The 20,134-nt window shown below is 38.6% G+C and overlaps 1 protein-coding gene across 1 annotated transcript; it reads left to right on the top strand.

The window, feature by feature from the left end:
- The first annotated feature begins 4,836 nt into the window (after positions 1–4,836).
- Tnmd (tenomodulin) lies at positions 4,837–19,723 on the top strand. The gene is made up of 7 exons (XM_008848353.2): positions 4,837–5,081; positions 5,247–5,378; positions 13,716–13,856; positions 14,064–14,165; positions 16,827–16,980; positions 18,872–19,041; positions 19,342–19,723. Exons 1-7 carry the CDS (start codon positions 5,034–5,036, stop codon positions 19,549–19,551), a joined length of 957 nt encoding a protein of 318 aa, XP_008846575.1. The 5' UTR covers positions 4,837–5,033; the 3' UTR covers positions 19,552–19,723.
- The last annotated feature ends 411 nt before the right edge of the window (positions 19,724–20,134 follow it).

The following is a 20,134-nucleotide window of genomic DNA, read 5'->3' as shown; positions in this document are numbered from 1 at the left end:
GACAAGCATTTAATCAAATTAACTAGAAGAGAGAGAGGGCATAAATCAAAAAACTCAGAGATGAAAAGGCAAACATTACAAGAGAACCAGAAGAAATTCAGAAAACCATAAGGACATACTTAAAAAATCTATATTCCACTCAACTGTAAAATCTGAAATGGCCAACTTTCTAGATATGTACAGACTACCAAAATTAAGTCAAATGATATAAATAATTTAAACAGACCCATAACAACCAATGAGATAGGAACATAAATTAAAAATCTCTCAACAAAAATGAGCCCAGGACAAGATGGATACAGCAGAAAATTCTACAAACCTTCAAAGAAAAACTAATACTAATACTCCTCAAATTATCCCATAAAATGGAAAATAAAGCAAAACCCCAAAATTCTTTTTATGCAGCTAGTATTACTCTAATACTCAAACAAGGCAAAGACCCAACAAAAAAGAAAATTCTACACCAATCTCTCTGATGAACACAGATAAAAAAATTCTCAATAAAATACTCACAAACAGAATGTAAGAATACATCAAAAAAATAATCCACCATGATCAAGTTGGCTTTATCTCAGAGATGCATGGATCATTCAACATATATAAACCAATAGATGCAACCCACCACTCAAACAGACTCAAGGACAAAAATCATGTGATCATGTCATCAGATGCACAAAAGGCCTTTGGCAAAATGCAACATCCATCCATGACAAAAATCATGGAGATTCTTGGAACATAGGGGACATATCTTAAAATACTAAAGGCAATATACCACATGCCCACAGCCAACATCATATTAAATGAATAAAAACTGAAATCATTCCCATTAAAATCAGAAAAAAGATTATGATGTCCACCCTTTCCATTCCTGTTCAATATAGTATGTGAAGCTTTAGCTAGAGCAATAAGACAAATGAAGGCAATAAAGGGCATATAAACTGGAAAGGAAGAAGTTAAATTATCCCTATTACCATATGACATGATTCTACACTTAAAAAAATCCCAAAGACTATGTAAGAAAACTCCTAGAGCTGAAAAATACATTCAGCAAAGTAACAGGATAAAAAATTAACAGCCCTAAATCAGTAACCTTCTTATATATAAGCAACAAACATTGAGAAAGAAATCCTGGAAACAAATCCATTCATGATAGCTTCAAAATCCATAAAATATTTTGGAACAAATTTAGCAAAGGAAATGACACAATATTCTGAATCAGATAGCGAGAAAGTGGGGAATACATTGAAACTTATAGGCACAGGAAAATATTTTCAGAACAGAACTCATTTAATGCTAGAATTAGGTCCAACGATTGCCAAATGGGACCACACAAAACTAAAAGACTTCTAGACATCAAAGGACACCATCATTCTAGTGAAGAGGCACTTACTGGATTGGAAAAAAAATCTTCACTAGCTGTACCTTTGACAGAGGGTTAGTATCTAGATTACATAAAGAACAACAAAAAAATTAAACATAAAGAAAACAAGCAACTCAATTTAAAAGTGGGGCAAAGAGCTAAACAAGGAGTTCTCTAAAGATGAAATGCAAATGGCTAAAAAATGCTTTCGAAAGGTACAGTATCTTTAGTCATCATGGAAATTTGGATCAAAACCACTTTGAGATTTCATCTTACCTCACTCAAATTGACTAAGAGCCAAAAAGTAAACCACTACATACGCTGGTGATGATGTAGAGAAAGGGGAGCACTTATCCACTGCTGTTGGCAGTGCAACAGTGTTGGTGCATTCATTTTGGATATCAGTGTGGAAATTCCTCAGAAAGATATAAATTGACCTACCGTATGATCCAGCCATACTACTTTTGGCATATGCTCAAAATACTCTATACCCTACTACAGAAATACCTGTTCATCCATGTTCATTGTTGCCCTTTTCATAATAGCCAGGAATTGGAAACAACCTAGATATCTATCAAATGATGAATGAATAATGAAGGTGTGGAGCATATACAGAATGGAATATTATTCAGCTCTTAAAAATGATACTATAAAATTTGAAGATAAATGGATGAAACTGGAAACAATCATCTGCTGAGATAACCCACACAGAGAAAGTAAAATCTCACATAGTATCTCTCATAGCTAAATGCTTGCTTTGAAATCTTAGATATGCAGTTTCAATTCAGGACACTAAGAAATGGCTAGGGTCTGTTTGGGGGAAACTTCTTGGGAGGAGATGTAGAATGCAGTGATATGAAAGGGAACAGGAGAAAATTAGAGTAGTAAAGGTCAAACGGAGTGGGGAATGGGAGGACAGGGCAGATGAGGGAACATGGGGAGCGATAACCAATACTATATGCCTTTAGGAAAAGCCATATGGAAACCTATCACTATAGAAGCTTCTTAATATGTATATAAATATGCATATATTATAAAAAGAAATGAAGTTACTTTATAAAAGGGGAACATTGCCCCTTCTAGATATCATAAGTTAATGAATAAGACCTCAATGTCAGGAATGGACTCCCTCTCTTGAAGGTGTTGATCAGAGGTAGACCCTCAAACACTACTGCCCATTGCCCTTGCTCTTGCTTATCCACCAGATCTTGATGGTAAGACCCTATTGCTGAAGACACTACATATATGAGCTGCAGAAGAAAAAGGGAGAAATAAAGCTGGTGCTGACTTCAGAGCCTCATCTCTACTGCCTAGCTTTCCTAGTACTGGGAAGTGCTGTGCATGCTACCAGAAGAAAAAAATCATTAACCTCACCTAGCTGTGAATCCTGTGAACTACAACGACCGGCCTGGCAAAATATGCCCACCAGTGCAGTAGTAGGACGAATAATATGGGCATAACCAATCACTTTCTAATTGGATTTAAAGTCACCTTCATAGGATGGAACCCATACCTGACATTGATATCAAGCCTAGGAAGTTCAGCCTGGACATGTCACAGGGCATAGGGGAGAGCCTAATACTAGTTTTCTACTAAATGTTACAGTATTAAAATGACTCCTAATGACTTATTGCTATACTTGTAGATTAACGCGGCTCTAAACTCTCACCAGAAGATGGTGATTTACACAGAAATCTACAACTTACCAATGCACATAGAAGCAGAGGCTACAGACTGCTTATCCCTGAATAGGACACCCACTTCAAACTTCTGCTTCCCAAGCTTCATGGACCATTGCAGAAGATGGACAGAATGATTCTAAGAGCCAGAGGTGGCAGATGACCTCAAGGAAATAATTTTCCAAATAGCTGGCCAGTTACTCATATGAACTCACAGCAATGGTGACAACATGCACAAATTCCATACAAGTTCAAGAAAGACAAAATCCCAGCGTAGACATGGAGAAGTGGACAAGAAACCCCAACCCAACCTAAGGAAATTTTGGAAACCAATGTTTCCGAGGAGGGGTAGAACCTCTCTTTCAATGATGAAACTTTTGGTAGGTTAACCAGGCTCCAGTGAATGGATTCACACTGAAGGACATTTGGGAACACAAATTAGACTCTATAGGCCATATATAGTAGAGTACATTAATTAAATTTGGTGGGGGGCAGTAGGGGTAGATGAGGATATGGGAGGGGTTCTATTCAATTAAAATATAAGAACATAAATCTTTTTAAAAGGTATGTAAAATTTTAATATTTAAGGCATTTGTTCTACAGCGCTTTGTTATGGAAGACCCAGAGAACTAATTGTAGCCTCCGTTAATTAGGGTAAAAAAGACCCCAAAGAAAAGTAGCCAGTTTCTTGGCAAAAGTCAAAATGTCCTTGGGCCTCTTAGCAACATATTCTATTCCAAAGGCCAAAAATGTCAAAAGTTTTTGGGAGCTCTTATCTAATCCCTAAAATATTTTAACGTTACCTCTTCAGAGGGGGAATGTTAGAATAGCAAAAACCCCCATTAAGTAAGAAAGGGAAAGAAAGAAAGAAAGAAAGAAAGAAAGAAAGAAAGAAAGAAAGAAAGAAAGAAAGAAAGAAAGAAAGAAAGTTAGTTAGTTGTCATAAAATAAGTGATGGAGAGATATGGGAGATGTTGGAGGGGAGAGAGAGGGTGTGGATTTGATCAAAACACCTTATATGCATGTATGAAATTCTCAATAAAGTTTTCTTAAGTTAAAAAATGGAATTATGGGAAAGAAAATAGTTTGGGGGAAAGGAAATCTAAAAGAAATCTGACAGACAGCACAATATGTGTGAGATTTCTGACTTACATCCAGATATAGATGTTTAAGGTATTTAAGAGGTTTTGAAATTAAAAAAAAAAAAAACTGGGTTACAGGTACAGATTTAGATTTCATTGTTCTTTAAGTGATATTGTAACTGTGGGAGTGGATGAGATAATCTAAGAAGTGTATGTAAAGTGAGAGGGTCATCAGGGACAGATGCATAAAGAACATCATCATTAAGGAAGTGAAGCAGAGGAAAATAAACATAGAGATAGGATAAAGAGATAACGTTCATAATGAATCTTCATTATATCCTGTTTTTAATTATAACTAGTTGAGGGCATATTGATCTCAGTACTTGAAGAGTTTTTACATAGTGAAGAGTCACTATCTTATTCACTTCTGAATTTCCAGCACTCAGCACAGTACCTGACATTTAATATCCCTGCAATAAATATTTGTTGAATTGCCTGGAACTGAAATTAGAACCTTGTTCTCTTTTTGCTTTGTTTGCTTATTTCTGGAGTGTGCAGCATGTATTGCCACTGGTATTTTAAGTTCATAGTGAAAAATCATTTCAATGTGTCCTCGGCTTGATCCCCTTCCAACCCAACCCCCAGGACAATAGTTTTCATTATAACCTTCTGTCTTTGCCATTCTGGATGGAATTCTGTGCACAGAAGTTATATACATATATGGGTATATCTATGTAACAAATCGCAGCACAGGAGCCCCTGGGCTCCCTCCGGCTCTGGTATGACATATTTGAGCCATATAAATTCAGCTTCTCTTCTGGCATCTGTTAGGCAACTCTTTTGCAACTCCACCTTAGCAGTGGTCTCTCAGTACTCTCAAAGCAGAGAAAGAGTACTGTGTGCTGGGAGACCATGGCAAAGAATCCTCCAGAGAACTGTGAGGACTGTCACATTCTAAATGTAAGTTGATTCATATATTTTCCCTTTTGAGCAGAAGCACGGTTTCACAGATTTATTGTATTGCAACGTGAACATTAGAAAGGGAAATCAGAAAAGACTTTGAACTATGGCTTCCTATTTTGAGGCTTATTGTGTATTGTTTCATTCTCTCTGTTCTTTGCTTAGGCAGAAGCTTTAAAATCCAAGAAGATATGTAAATCACTGAAGATTTGTGGACTGCTGTTTGGTGTGCTGGCCTTAACTCTAATTGTCCTGTTTTGGGGGAGCAAACACTTCTGGCCAGATGTACCCAAAAAAGTAAGTAATAGAAGCTTATCCAATGTTTCTGTTCTGAGTTTGAATTTAACTAGTGATTGACATGAAAATTAATCTGAAAATTAAAAATCTTTTACATCACTTTGTGTTTGTTTATAATGGTATAAAAAAGTAAATCAAGGTTTTTCCCTTTTATTTGCTTATTTTGGCAAGGAAAAAAAATGTCTTCTACATTGTGGTTAGTAGTGACAGGAGGTAGGTTTAACCATTCCTTTATGCTTGACTGTAAGTAGTTAAATCTCCTGGAAGCAAATTTTTTACTGTAAGAAAAAATACTTTCCATCTTTCTTTCAATGTTCTGGGCAGAAACTAATGGAAAATAACCATACTGCCACATAAGGAGAAACCACCAGAAATGGCAGCAAAGAATTTTCAAGGATTATGTTTCTGACTTAATGCATCTGCTGCAAGGAGAGGGAGAAAGTATTTTAGAAGAAATAATTCTCATACCTGAGTTCACATTTATATATGACTTAACCAGAACCAGAGACTTTCATCTCCTTAGCAGTCATAATCATTGTTGCATTGAGATAAGAAGGCCCAAATAGAAGGAAGCTACACCAAGTTTCTAATCACAGATATCTCAGAAAGCTTCTGATATTGAGGTCATTCGTTAAAGCTTGGCTGCCATTGTGGTTTGTGCATTTGTGTTATTGCTATTCTCGGGCTCACATGCAATTGACAAGTTTAGATGTGACCCAAATAAAACCATAGTCTTTTCATGCTAACACCTTCCATTTGAATGAGACTATAAGGCATGAAGACAGGCTATGGCTTTGACATATTCTTCCTGTGAGTTGTTGTTATTGCTTTTCCTTCTGCTGCTGCTAATTTGCTGTTAGGAGATGCTCATTTCTATTTAGTTTGGTAGCAGATGTAGGGGAGAAAAGGCACCGATCCAGGAGGGAGAATGAGACAAGAAGAAAATGGTTTGGCATGGACCATTAGGAGCCAAAGGAGCAATAGGAGCACAGAGTGGATGGAGAAACAGAGACAGAGGGGGAAAGATAGAAAATTGGCTAACTGTCCAAAAGAAAACAGAAAAGGAAGGCATAGCTACTCTGGGATTCTCCACCTCTGCCACAATACCCATTTTCATTTAGTCTCAAAGGATACCTTACCAAGTTTAAGTAGGAGGGAGAGCAAACAAGCCTACTTGTTTATTTGCCTTTTTATTCACATCATGTTCCAGAAAGGATTTCAGGCACCAACCAACATGTATAGTTAGTCCCCACCACTGTCCTACTGCTTTTGAACTACTTACCATTCAGATGTCTTTCTAGAGAAGTCAACTATGTTAAGGCTAGCAAGGTATACACAGCAACAAAGATCAGGAAAAAAACAGAAAATGAATACGAGTGCCAAAGTTCATTCCAGCACAATCATAGTACCACTTAGCTAATTCCTAAAGTGACGTGCTAGCCCAAAAGTCGAACACAGATTCTCTTGAAAATTATATATGTTACAGGACCATAAATCAATTTAGTTATCATGTGTATGATGTCTTCACTGGATTTGGTAGGGAGGTAATCCTTTGTACTATTCAATGATACCTGTCTAAAGAGAGGCCAGATAGCCTTTCTTGTTTGATTGTATACATTGATACTATTCTGAAAGGTTTATGTGTTGTTCTAATCTTCAGGGGTATTTGCTCAGTATAGTAATAAATGACTAGGGGCAGATTTCATCTTTATCTTATATGAATTCAAACTCATTAGCTGGGCTCATGGTCTCCTCTCCCTTCCAATTAGATTATCTTTGTTTTTCATTACAGTTCTTTTAAAAATGGTTTCTAAAGAGCAATTATGTAACTCCTGAAACCAAACAAAACAGTCAGTGCACATAGAAAAGACGGGGGTGTGCTACCAGATAAAGTTTATAAAAATTCCAAAGTCTGGTGAAGTAATTTATCTTAGGATGTAATTTTTCACCAAAAGGAGTCTCAGAAATGGGCACAACCAATTATGAAGCTATCCAGATAAAAGACAGTATGTGTCGCCTAGGGCAAGATTTTCTACTGCGAACAAAGATTGTTTACTTTCCATTTCAATGGGGATTTGCAATGTGTTACCTTTTATATGTAAATTCTAGCCTTCCCCATAAGATCAGGTTGAGTTCATTGTAAATCAGGAGGCCAGGTGGAGATATGGATTCATCACCTGTCAACTTTTTACCTTCTGCACCCCAGACATGTTCCCAATTGCCAAGACTCTGAATAATCCTGCCTCAGAGAACAGTAAAGAATATAAAGTAAATAAAAGTAGCCAGATTATTCTTGGAAAAATATTTCCAAAGGAAAATGATCCAAGCATCTTGCATAAATTTAAGATGCTCCCCTTAATAGTATGGGCTGGAAAGAAACATCAATCAGCAGGGTGAAACCCAGGCTTTTCTGGATTTTGATCTAGTAGACTGTGGAACTTGTGAAGACGGTGGGGCCCTAGGCAGAACTAACTATTGATGGGATTGTGCTTGTTGATTTTAGTGACTTCTTTGTTTTCCTGGGGCTTTCTCCAAGTTCTTAGTGTTTTCTCTTCCAACTCCCACAACACCTCCTTCTTGTTTTGTTTTTCAACATCTGTTTATAATAAACAGTGTTTATTTAACATCCTACATCTGGTGTTGACATTTCATGCTACTAAGCCTTTCCTTTCCCACCCACCTTGGTATGCACAAAAGATCCAGATTCCTGATCTCTAAAAGGGAGTAAGCAGTGTTTGACTCTTGATACACCTCAAGTATCCATGTGAGTGTGTATGCATGCACACACAGACACACACACACACACACACACACACACACACACACACACACACACACACACACAAGAAAGTAAATCAAAATTAAAGGAGGGTCAATTCTGAATAAGCTGTTGCACTTCTTCCCAGACCCCAGGCTCTCTGAGGTACAGTCATACGCAGAAGCCACTGGAGGTAAATGACAGCCATGTCTATAGGACTCTGTGCTCATCTTCTTAACCAAGCAGTGGAGACCTATTTAGCTAGAGAGATTTTGAGAGAGTACCATATTGAGGATTCACTTCTAAGCAGTGATTTAGACACAGTGGAGAAATAGTCTTACTTAAATCTCCCTGTGTTCCACATCAAACCTAACTTGAAACAATTAGAAGGCAGTTTTTCAGCTAATCAATGCAAAATATGGAGAAAACAAATCAGAAAAGCCCAGTCCTCCTTAAGGGAATGGTTTATAAACAGAGCACAAATTTTGTATCCCATTTTTCCAAACCTTTGCTGAATGAGGCAGAAACATGATAAAAGAAAGAAATTATGTCCTTCCTGCCATACTTCAGAACTGTGTGGTGATTTTAGGGGTGCTGGGAAGCTTTCAGTCCCACACAGTAATCAATACATTCCAAGAGATGTTCCTTCAATTTTTACATTCTACTAGTATGAGATGAGCGGTCATAGATAGACAAGCATTCCACCCTCCCCATCCAACCTCAACTTTAGAAGACCACTAAAACAGGACCATTCAGTTTCAAGCCCAAGATCATTCTAAGCTGAAAATCCTTTTTTCAGAAGTATTTTCTTGCCAAGTCTGGGTCAGTTTTCTTTTAATGTATTTTTTTAAATACTAGCATTAGCCCAAGACCAACTGTCTTTACTCATCTCTAGGCACACACACAGAGACAACTTTTCTTGCTAGATTCCCTAAGATTTCATATACAATAGTCTAATGGTTGAAATGTTGGTCTGGAGAAGCATTTATACCCTTAAGGAAAAAGCTGGAGATGTAACTGGAATCTCTTAAGCAGGGGAACTGAGCTTCACCAGATGGTGCCACATAAGCATTTTAGAAAAGAAGACATCTCTTTGTTTTCCTTTCCTCTTAAAGCATTTCAAGATCCAAGTCTACCCTTGTATAATAATCCTTAGTGGCCCTGTTCTTACTTTGGACTATTCAGGGGCAGCTCCTACCAATTACACAAATCCAGACTCTGATTGTTATGAGTATATTCTTAACGCCTTTCTCCTAAGGCAATCTTTTTGAGCGCTTTATGTGGTAATACCAAGCAGAGCATGAGCCTTCAAAGAGAATGTGATGAGTAGCTGAGTAACTATGGAGATTTTGGGAGAAGTAACCCAGGTGACCAACAGGCAGCTACAATCCAATGTTCAACTGGAGAGGAGCCAGATCAATTCTGAGAAAAACTGGATTTGTCAACTATCCAACATTGCAACTAGAAAAGTATACAGGATAAACCTAGGTACTGAACACTCAGGGGCATTCAGTGGCTTCCCCAAAGTCATACAGCTTGTAAGCAGTAAGGCTAAGATTAAAACGAAGCTTGTCTGAGAATTCTTTCCTCTTTTCAGTTGAATTTAGAAATTAGGGGTGGGTACTGTGGGTAGAGGGAAACTTACCAACAAGTTCACGTCTGTAGATGAAAAAATGGCTTTTTTGAAAAAAAAAAGAGGAATGTGTGGCTGCTTATGCCAATTTTTTTCAGGGCTGAGAGCTGGTGATTGAAGATGCAGAAGTCCAGCTATGCATAAGAAACAATCTGTCTGTACTGTGTTGGTAAAGAAATACCCAGAGGCCCTTTAATTCCCACAGGCTAGGTTGGTAATAATATGGTACAATGCCTTCCCTTCCCTTCCTTCCAGCCTCACACCTGCTAGCCAGCTATTCTGAGCATGTATTTCACCTTTGGAGAGTGTACCTCATAAACAGACAGTAAAGGATGAAGGTGGGAAAAAAAGACCAGCTAGATTAATCACAGGTTTCAAAAAACAAACCTAAGCCAAATGTCCTCAAATCCCAGTCAGGACAGGCTAAAGCTACTTGCCCCCAAAACAGATCCATCATATTGAGGTGTGAGTCAGCTTTACTCTTTATAAAAAGCTTTCTTTTCTCATCTCAGAGACTGTCGCCAATAGAGACAAGAAAACGGCAAACTGTTCACATTGAAGGGGGAAGTTAGGGCTTATTGGCTGCCTGAGGGATTTAACTGGATTGAGGACAGAATTCCTGGACAGGGAAGAGAAAAAGGTTGTGTCTCTGTATTTTGTTACGTTGTCTTCTTACACACTGCCTGGGTTTAAATACACATCTGCCACTGCACTGGCCTCTCTATCCCATTCCAACATTCTGATTCTTGCAGTGCCAGCCTTGTGTATGGATAGAATAAGAGCCTGTTTAGGTTCTGTTGGAAAGATGCCTTTGCCCACAGATATCTCCTTCTCATGTGACACAGTGCCTAAAATCCACCATTGCAACTTCATTCCTTTGAGTGAAGTATTGCATTCTATTTTTTAAACTGACAAGTATCCATTGCTAATATCTAAATGTGAAATCACTTGTCAGATTGATTTCTTCTCTCATATAAGACCTTTTTGAAGCATTGGCAGATTCCTGGTTGTCTAGATAGACAAAGGGACAGATGTAAATGAGAAGGGTATAGAAAAAGGCTGTGATGGAACAGAATGAACAGGGTATGAGGATACTAGAAAAAGGACTCATCTATTTGCCAATTTGGCAAGGGTGTATTCCCGGTCACACGCTGCCCTTGCTCTGTCCCTCTGGGAATAAAGCTAAGTTGGGAGCAGTGTCTGAGGAGAGGTGCTTGGAACCCACTCACGTCTTTCTAAGGCCAGCCATCCTGTCTCATCTTTAGTGTGTTCCTGGAGAGGACAAAGCCGTTTACTTCTTCATCTTCAGGAACCTTGACCCAGGAGCCAGGGAGCTTAACAGACAGCAATGTACTTCTGCTGCCAAAGGCATGAGCTCAGTCTTCATATGGGCCAGTGCAGCTTGCATAGCCATTACCCAAGGAAGCAGCATGCTCCACAGGGACCTGATTGAGACAGTATGTCTGGATTTGCTAAAAACCATCCCCACATAATCCAAAGTGAGCCACTGGCATCATCTTCCTAGAGAAAGGACAGTGTGTTTCAAAAGGACCCCTTTGATAACAGAATTCCATCTGGGTGAATAGGTAGCTCCTGACTCTTAACCCCGCCCCCAACACACACACCAAGGATTCACACATAAATCAAGTCATTCTGATCTCACTCTGTTTAGGAAGGCATGTACCACTGCTAACACAAAATTAACAAGCTTGTTAATAGATTCAATTAGCACAGACCCTCTTCTTTCTCAGCTAACACAACAACAAAACAAACAAACAAAAAATAATTCTTTGCAGGAATATTGAGACTAATCAAGATCTGCTGAGCGCGGCAGTTTCCAATAGTTCTCATCCAGAAAGGTGTCCAAATAAAGTACATTGCCAACAGTGCAGGAAAATTCATTCCACAGAAGTACACTGAAATTTTAAATGTCGCCAGTATGGTTCCATAGTCTTCTACTGATGATTGAAAACACAGTCTGTATTTTCTCTTTTGCCCAGGTAGGCCTCAGTCCAATATCCCCTAGTCTCTAACCCAATTTTTCCGTGCAATAACCCATCAGTGGTGCTACTGATGAAACAAACACTCCACTCCAGCCCCTGGTGGTTAGTGGTGTCAAAATTTGTCTCAACAATGGATAATATTTCTAAAGAAACTGCCCCCTATTGGGAAACCTGACAAGACTGTATCTGAAGTGGATGCCTCTGTCCTCTGCTTAGGTCAGCCAACTGACTGAGAGCTCAATTTGTTGCCATACGTAGAAGTTTCTCTTCTCCAGCTGGCTGCAGAGCTGGAAATGAGAACATATTTATAAGCAGAAGCAAATAAGAAGCCTAAAGGAATTTTCTACCTGTCACAAACCAGGCCGGCCCAAGTTAACCCTGTAGTTGCTGGAGGGTTCTCAGCACTGTTTTCCTTGCCTATTAAAGGGATCTCTTACAAGAGCTTGCCAGCGTTCAAGACTTTCCTTTAGGATGATAAGACTGTGTCATTGATAAGAACACTTACTCAACAAATAACTGCTATCCATGTCTAAGTCACTGTAGGGTTACAAAGAGGTAAAATGGCTTTGTCTCTGTTTTTCTTTGCAGAGGCTACATTCGACTTTTCACGCTTGAAGTAACACTTCTTTCTACCGACCTATCCAACTTGTTTCTCTACTTGAGTTGGGAAAAATTTGACCAGGTTAAACTAACATGCTGTCACAGACATCAGCAGACACTGAAAAACAACACGACCCAGTGCAAGCTCCATGAGGAGGCTGCCGCTGGGAACTGTATTATTAGAAAGCAACACTAGCTCTGTAGGCAAGTTGCCTTTTCATAAAGACAAGTGAATATGCAGAAATTTAATAGACAAGAGCCTCCTAAGAAAAGAGAGAAGGTAGACTTCTGAAGAGCACCATCAATGCTGGCATGGTTTGCAACAGCTATCAAACTTTTTTTGAGCTGATAGTTGTGCCTAGACCCAAATATGTCCCAAGTTATAGGTCACATACTTACTCAAAGTAGAATATTCATGGGACTGGTTCACTTGTATTGTAGAAAGAGAACTGTCGCTTTTAGAGATCAGAAGTAAGTCTGGGGATTTGTTCCAACCACTAAAGAAACACATGATGATCAACTTTTCCAAGGCACTCTCCTTGGAAGATTCTGTTACTTATGCATGGGACCTGACCCTGTTGCCAAAGTCTTTCAACACAAGGAAATCCAGAGAACTTGAAAACAATGGAATCTCATTTATAAGACCAGAACCCAGGAGTAACAATGGGGTTGGTTAGCCTATAAAACAGAGGGCTAGGGGAAAGCAGATGACTGTTTCCTAGAGTTTAAGGACAAAAGAAAGTAAACACATACAGGGTAAGACTATGGTCTAATATCCACCAAGAAGAACATCTTTGGGTTCTAAAAATGGCAAACTCAATAATACTAGGGAACTCTTAAAACCTTGGATAGATATGAAAGCAGAGAGTAATATCTAACCACTCTAAATGTTTTCAAATCTCTTTCTTGGACCTAGTGAATTTTATGGCAAGGGTAATCACAGACCACTTAGAAAAGGAAGTGGTAGCTTAAAGAAACAGCATAGATTTTAGGTGATTCCTAGGCTTAACACAAGGAGAAAACACTTTACAGGCTGGTTTACAGAATATCAATTGCTGTTTAGTGGAATTTGCCAAGAAAACTGTTGGAGTTCTTCGTAATTAGCTCAGCAACTTGGCTTGAATATAAAACACTGTCTCTGAAGGGATCCCCTATCAGCCTAAATGCCAAAAAGCACCTCACTTTAATCTCAAGTTTCAGAGATTCCCAGTGGCAAGCTCCAGAGATGACGCCTCACTACAAAAGTTCTGGAAAGAGAAGGTGCCCCAGATATTACCCAATTAAAGCATTTTATGAAGGGACACACAGAGTATCTTAGCGCTTGTTTTCCTCTGCTCTCCCAGACCTATGACATGGAGCACACTTTCTACAGTAATGGTGAGAAGAAGAAGATTTACATGGAAATCGATCCCATGACCAGAACAGAAATATTCAGAAGTGGAAATGGCACTGATGAGACATTGGAAGTACATGACTTTAAAAATGTAAGTTGGATGCCTCCCCTTAAGGCTTCTACTTAAAATATTACAATTGAATCAAGTTTAAAATAGCCTTTAACCTTCATTTAACTTATAAGACAAAGCTTTCCATTTGAATTCAAATTCTGCTCGTCTGGGGCTCTGACAGGTCATGGAACTCATTAATTGTGGCTATTTCAAGAAATGTTATTATTGTTTTTTTCTGTTTAATAGGGATACACTGGCATCTACTTTGTGGGTCTTCAAAAATGCTTTATTAAAACTCAGATTAAAGTGATTCCTGAATTTTCTGAGCCAGAAGAGGAAATAGATGAGGTATGTAAGAATAAAAATGGCAGTAAAAGGCATTGTTTACTGGCCAATCATTGTACTAAATGCTCTACTCTTATTTGATCCTCAAACAATTTTATAAATACATGTTATTATTATCCCCATTTTCAAATATGGAAACTGGGACTCAGGACCAAAAAGTGACTGCTTGAAGGTTACAGAGCTAGTGAGTAGCAGATTAAGGTCTTGAACTCAGACCTTTTCAAGAACTAGAGTCCATGCTTTAGGGCACAGCACTATACTCTATATCTGAAAACCTATGAAAATTTTGCAGTTTTTCTCATGAACCAAAGAGTTACAGGAAGGATAAGCCAGAGAAACAAAAGCAATCTTGCTTAAGAGAAAGTCTTTAAGAAAATTTGTCCCAAGGCTACCTGGGGCTCATACCATTTCTGTCACACTCCAACATTCACCTGTCTGAAAGATTTCTGTTTATGTACCTTACCATTATATGTTGAGCTTCTAATGTAATAATCTAAAGTATTCCTCTATAGAAAATGCAAAAGAGAAGGTGCCAAAAACATCAATATAATATGAATTCTCTGGAAACATTACTAAACTACAAAGAGGCAAACTAGGACATTGCTCAGATCACTGAATGAATGACCCCCAGGAAGCCATGGGAGATAAATCATTACTACCTAAAAGACATTAATCATTATAGCCCTCCAGGCTCGTTACTTTTCCATGGTATTCTGTTATTACACGTCTGTCAAGGCCATATTGTGACACCATACCTCTACTGTAGCAAGAAAAAAAAGAAGCATTGAGCTGGTTTAGTTTAGTTTGATTTTGTATTTTTAGGCTGGAAATCTAAAATGACAATGGCACAGTGGACTCTGTGTACATAGAAAGCTCTTCTTCCTCTGTTGTTTCACATTTTCCCACTCATCACTTACATGTTTATCTTTTTTTTCTTTTTCTTTTCTGAGAGGTGGGTTGCACTTTTTCCTTTTCCTTACCCGTGTCTCATAGCTGTCACTGGTTCCCACATTATTCTTTCATGCTACTGGTCTCCTTGGGGCTAGAAAACTTACAACCCTTGTTCCTGGAATTCCCAAGAAAAGGAAGAAAATATCCCCAGAGAAGATGTTATGCTGCTAAGGTCTGTGTTAATGAGACATTTTTTTAGGATTTTGGTTTGTTACTAATAAGCTCAGGTTAGATGCTTCTGAGAAACAGATCAACTTCCATGAAATTAGGAATGAGTATAGGTGGCAATTATAACATGAAAAGAGAATCAATAGGATGAAAAGGCTGCTACAGGGCTGGTGACATGGCTCAGCCACTAAGGGAGCCTGCTACCAAGTCTGATGACCTAAGTTCAGGACTGGGATCCACAAGGCAGGAGAGAACTGACTCCCTTAAGTTGTACTTTGACCTCCAAATATGCACTATGGTGTTCCCCCCACCCCAATATGATGATGTTTAGAGAAAGTAATATATTTGAGTATGGATAGCTAACAACGAGAGCCCAAAGTGATAAAACAAGACATTTCCAAATGAGATAGCGCTAACGCTAGTAAAATTATTGCATCTTCAAGAAAACAGAATTTCACACTATAGGTTTAAAAAAAAAACTAGACAAATTTGTGATCTTGAATTACAAGTCCCTCTTATTCTGTACTTCCCGCACCACTGTAGCCATGGAGTGCGCATGTTAAACATGCAGAGCAGGTATATAAATAGCCCTGATTTTGCTAACAAAGCTAGTCGGCACATCAACCTCATTTTATAAAATTCCTTTCAATACATTCCAAGGTCTTTACAGACTCAAGGGCAAAAGAGCCAGGGTTTGCAAGTCGTGAATGACCCGGAGAACAATTACACAAAGGCATATTTCAGAGAGTAAGTAAATATACTGAAATCATATAGCCAGAAAGAAACAAAAGAGTAAAGAAAATGCCTTCTTAAGAGTCAGGGTAAAGTGTTGCAGCTTTACTGGTGAGTAAGAACTAGGTAGGCAAAACAACTATTTCCAGTGTTAGAAATGGGAGAGAAGGAATCTTAACATTAGAAAGCCTCTGTAATGCAACTCTGTGAGATCAACTGTAAGCATACAGATTGAAAGGAATAAAATAAGTCCAGTTTCTATAAGTTGGAGACTTTAAAAACATAAAAAAACAGGCTACCGGTAATAGACAATTTCTTGAAAAAAAAAAACAGAAAGTTAGGTTCACTTGCTATTTAACTAATTTCACTAGTTTGGATTATAGGAGTTTTTTCAGCTTGAGGTCAAATCCTGTGTTCAACCCTAGCTGCAAGCCTAAAACAAGGCAGGCACTCACAGCACTCATTTAAAAGAAAAAAATGCAAATCATTCATGGTTCCAGAAACTCAAATTAAAACCTGCATGGCCCAGGGGCCTCACAGAACATGATGGAAAGACTTTATGACTATAAGTGAAATGATAGCAGACAAAGCTCTTATTTCACCTCTATGAGATCAAGAAGGAAAGGATCAGTTCCCAACTCCTCTGTGGGCACCTACTGTCTGCATGACAAGGAGGCAGCTCACCAGCAACCAGTGCTAGGATTATTAATGTTACTCAGAATCAAAACATAGTGTTTTCCAGTAGCCCATAATGTCTCACGCTTTGTATTAGTCGCTCCACAATCCCAACTCTGAGCTATTTTCTTCTTTCAGAATGAAGAAATCACCACAACTTTCTTTGAACAGTCAGTGATTTGGGTCCCTGCAGAAAAACCTATTGAAAACCGAGACTTTCTGAAAAATTCAAAAATTCTGGAGATTTGTGATAATGTGACCATGTATTGGATCAATCCCACCCTAATAGCAGGTATGGTATCCTAACTTCAATCTCCTCCACCTTCCAGTGATGGTAACTTGAGAGCCATGGTGATGCACATCTGAATTCCCAACCTCCAAGAGGTTGAGGTAGGAAGAGTTTGAGTTCAAAGCCACCCTGAGCTACAGAACAAGATGCTATCTCAAAAAGAGAGGGGGGGTGTGGGAGAGAGAGAGAGAGAGAGAGAGAGAGAGAGAGAGAGAGAGAGAAAGAGAGAAAGAGAGAGAGATAGTAACAGGTTAATGTTTTTAGCAATGAGAGATTACATTTCTAGGAAAACAAATGATAAGCTTATACCTTCTTGGATGAAACTGTATATGCTGACTGCGGTGAAGAGGGAATTTTTCACAGCCAAGTTATAAATCAGATAAATTAATGTTGACAGGATTTTAAAATATCTCAGGAAAGGTAACACCACCCTAATGTGACTAGTGATAGCAAAAAGCTAATCTATCTTTCTTTGCACATCTATTCATTGCAGCAGGGATATCAGACTATTCCTCAAAACCACAATGGGCCCAACCCAAGAATTAGAGAGAGCAGAGCCCAAACAGTGCTCTCTTGTCTCAAGAAGAATTCTCATGTCAAGTAGTGTCATTCTCCCCAGAATATAGGACAATCACTTCAGTACAAATTTCTTTGTGGATGTTTGAGGAATCACTGTGAAAGTAATATAAGGTTAGAGGTCTAGAGTAGAAAAGAATAATTTTCAACTACTAATCAGCCTATAGAAGATGAAGGTCCCTAGACACCTTAGTCTGTCTAGCTGACATAGATTTTGGCCTCCCTCATTCTGCACATAGATTACTATATTACTCAAGACAAGCAATCCCAGAAATGCATGCCTCTATTGGTATTATTTAGAGATATTTTTCTAAGGTGACTAAACACAATCCGGTAACCTGGACTAGATGCTGCAAAACAAAGAATATTAGTGGAAATACTGGTAAATAAAGTGTTTAGTTTAGTTAATGGCACTGAACCAATGTTAACCAACTTCTTATTTTTGATAATGATACTATCATTGTGTAAGATAACAGGAAAAGCTAAGTCAAGGATATATGAAACTGGTGCTATCTGCAACTCTTTTTTTTTAACTTTTACAAAAACTTTATTGAGAATTTCATACATGCATATAAGGTGTTTTGATTAAATCTATGCCCATTCCCTACCTCCAACACCTCCTCTATCTCCCCATCACTTTTTTCTTTTTCTTTTCTTTTTTTCTTCTTTCATTTATTTATTTTTATGGGGCTTTTGGCTACTCTAACATTCCCCCCTCTGAAGTGGTAACCCTAAAATCTTTTAGGGATTAGATAAGAGCTCCCAAATACTTTTGACATTTTTGGCCTTTGGAACAGAGTATGTTGCTAAGAGGCCCAAGGTCATTTTGACTTTTAGCCAATAAACTGGCTACTTCTCTTTGGGGTCTTTTCACCCTAACTGCCTAGCCAATCCCACAGACTTAAGATTATTTCCAAATAGAAAGTTAAAAACACACACACACCACACACATACCAAAGAGAAGAGACCTGGTAGGAGAGGACAGCAGACACCATGTCAAGTCAAACAATAACTAAATATTTTTAAACACATAAGGCTAAAGACACTGAGAGACAGAAGTCTCTTTTCCTATTTTTAAATGACTATAGTGCTAGGAAAAGGGGTAAATGTTTGATGCTAAACAAAGAGGTTGGGATGGGGAGGTGATAGTCTTTACGATGTCAACTGAAAGAACTTGGTGAAGTAGCCGATGCATGCCTAGGTTATGCCAGTCAAAAGACAGAAAAAAATCACTATCCTCAACTTCTATTCTCCCAAACACTTCTTTCAGAAATGTTTGCAAAATAATTGCATCACAACTTTGAGTTTATTATCTTAGTTTCAGAATTACAAGACTTTGAGGAAGATGGTGAAGATCTTCACTTTCCTACCAATGAGAAAAAAGGGATTGAACAAAATGAGCAGTGGGTAATCCCACAGGTAAAGTTAGAGAAGACCCGTCACACCAGACAAGCATCAAGTGAGGAAGACCTTCCAATAAATGACTATGTGAGTTATGTCCATTTTATTCTTCTCTGGGAGGAAAACAAAGAACCCTTATAAAACTGCCTCGCAAATAAATTGCAAAAATTATGATGGTTTTAACATACAAATGTTTAAGAAACTTGGGTTCTCCAGGAAGTTCACTTAAAAAAGAAAAGCTTTGATTTCTATTGCTACATCTCTGTGATCTAGCTAAGGAATTTAATTGCTTACCAGCTCCCTAAATGAGAGTCACATGGTCCTCCCCTGCTTGGTGGAACCTCTTCCTAGTGAACTTTTTCCTCCAACACTATCTTCTTCTTTCAGACAGAAAATGGAATCGAATTTGACCCCATGCTGGATGAGAGAGGTTACTGTTGTATTTACTGCCGTCGAGGCAACCGCTACTGTCGCCGTGTCTGTGAACCCTTGCTAGGTTACTACCCATACCCATACTGCTACCAAGGAGGACGAGTCATCTGTCGTGTCATCATGCCTTGCAACTGGTGGGTGGCCCGCATGTTGGGGAGAGTCTAATAAGAAATCTGAGTTCAAATGCTTAACCTTCTGTTAGCCAACATATCATAAATGCATGCAATTCAATGAATTTCTGCCTGTGAGGCATTTGCCTCCTAGTAGCCTATCCTCCAGAATTACTTTTAGGTTATTCCTCGCTTCATGTCCTAATAAACTTCTACATCATCGTCAATGGCCTGGTCGCTGCTAAACACACCGGTAAGTGTTTGCTAAGAATATTCCTAGCAACTGAAGTGAAATAGATCTGCCTAACACGCATGATAACAATGTAAGTTTGCACTACATCGTTAGATTTAGGTAAAAACATAACAGTTTCCAACTCCCATATTTTACTCTGCTGGTTTCAGAAAGTAGAAATGATGGGGTGATGATGAAAATGTCCCCCTGGGCTGGAGAGATGGCTCAGCGGTTAAGAGCACTGACTACTCTTGCAGAGGACCAGGGTTCGATTTCCAGCACCCACAAGGCGGCTACGAACCATCCTTAACTCCAGTTCCAGGGGAATCCAAAGCCCTCTTCTGATCTCCGCAGCACTGCACGACATGGGTGCACTTACATACATACAGGCAATACACTCATACAC

This window comes from Nannospalax galili, unplaced genomic scaffold (assembly GCF_000622305.1).
Source record: "Nannospalax galili isolate Female #2095 unplaced genomic scaffold, S.galili_v1.0 scaffold3, whole genome shotgun sequence".
NCBI classification, from domain to species: Eukaryota; Metazoa; Chordata; class Mammalia; order Rodentia; family Spalacidae; genus Nannospalax; species Nannospalax galili.
The sequence above is the reverse complement of the archived record's forward strand: the minus strand, read 5'-3'. Positions and strand labels throughout refer to the sequence as shown.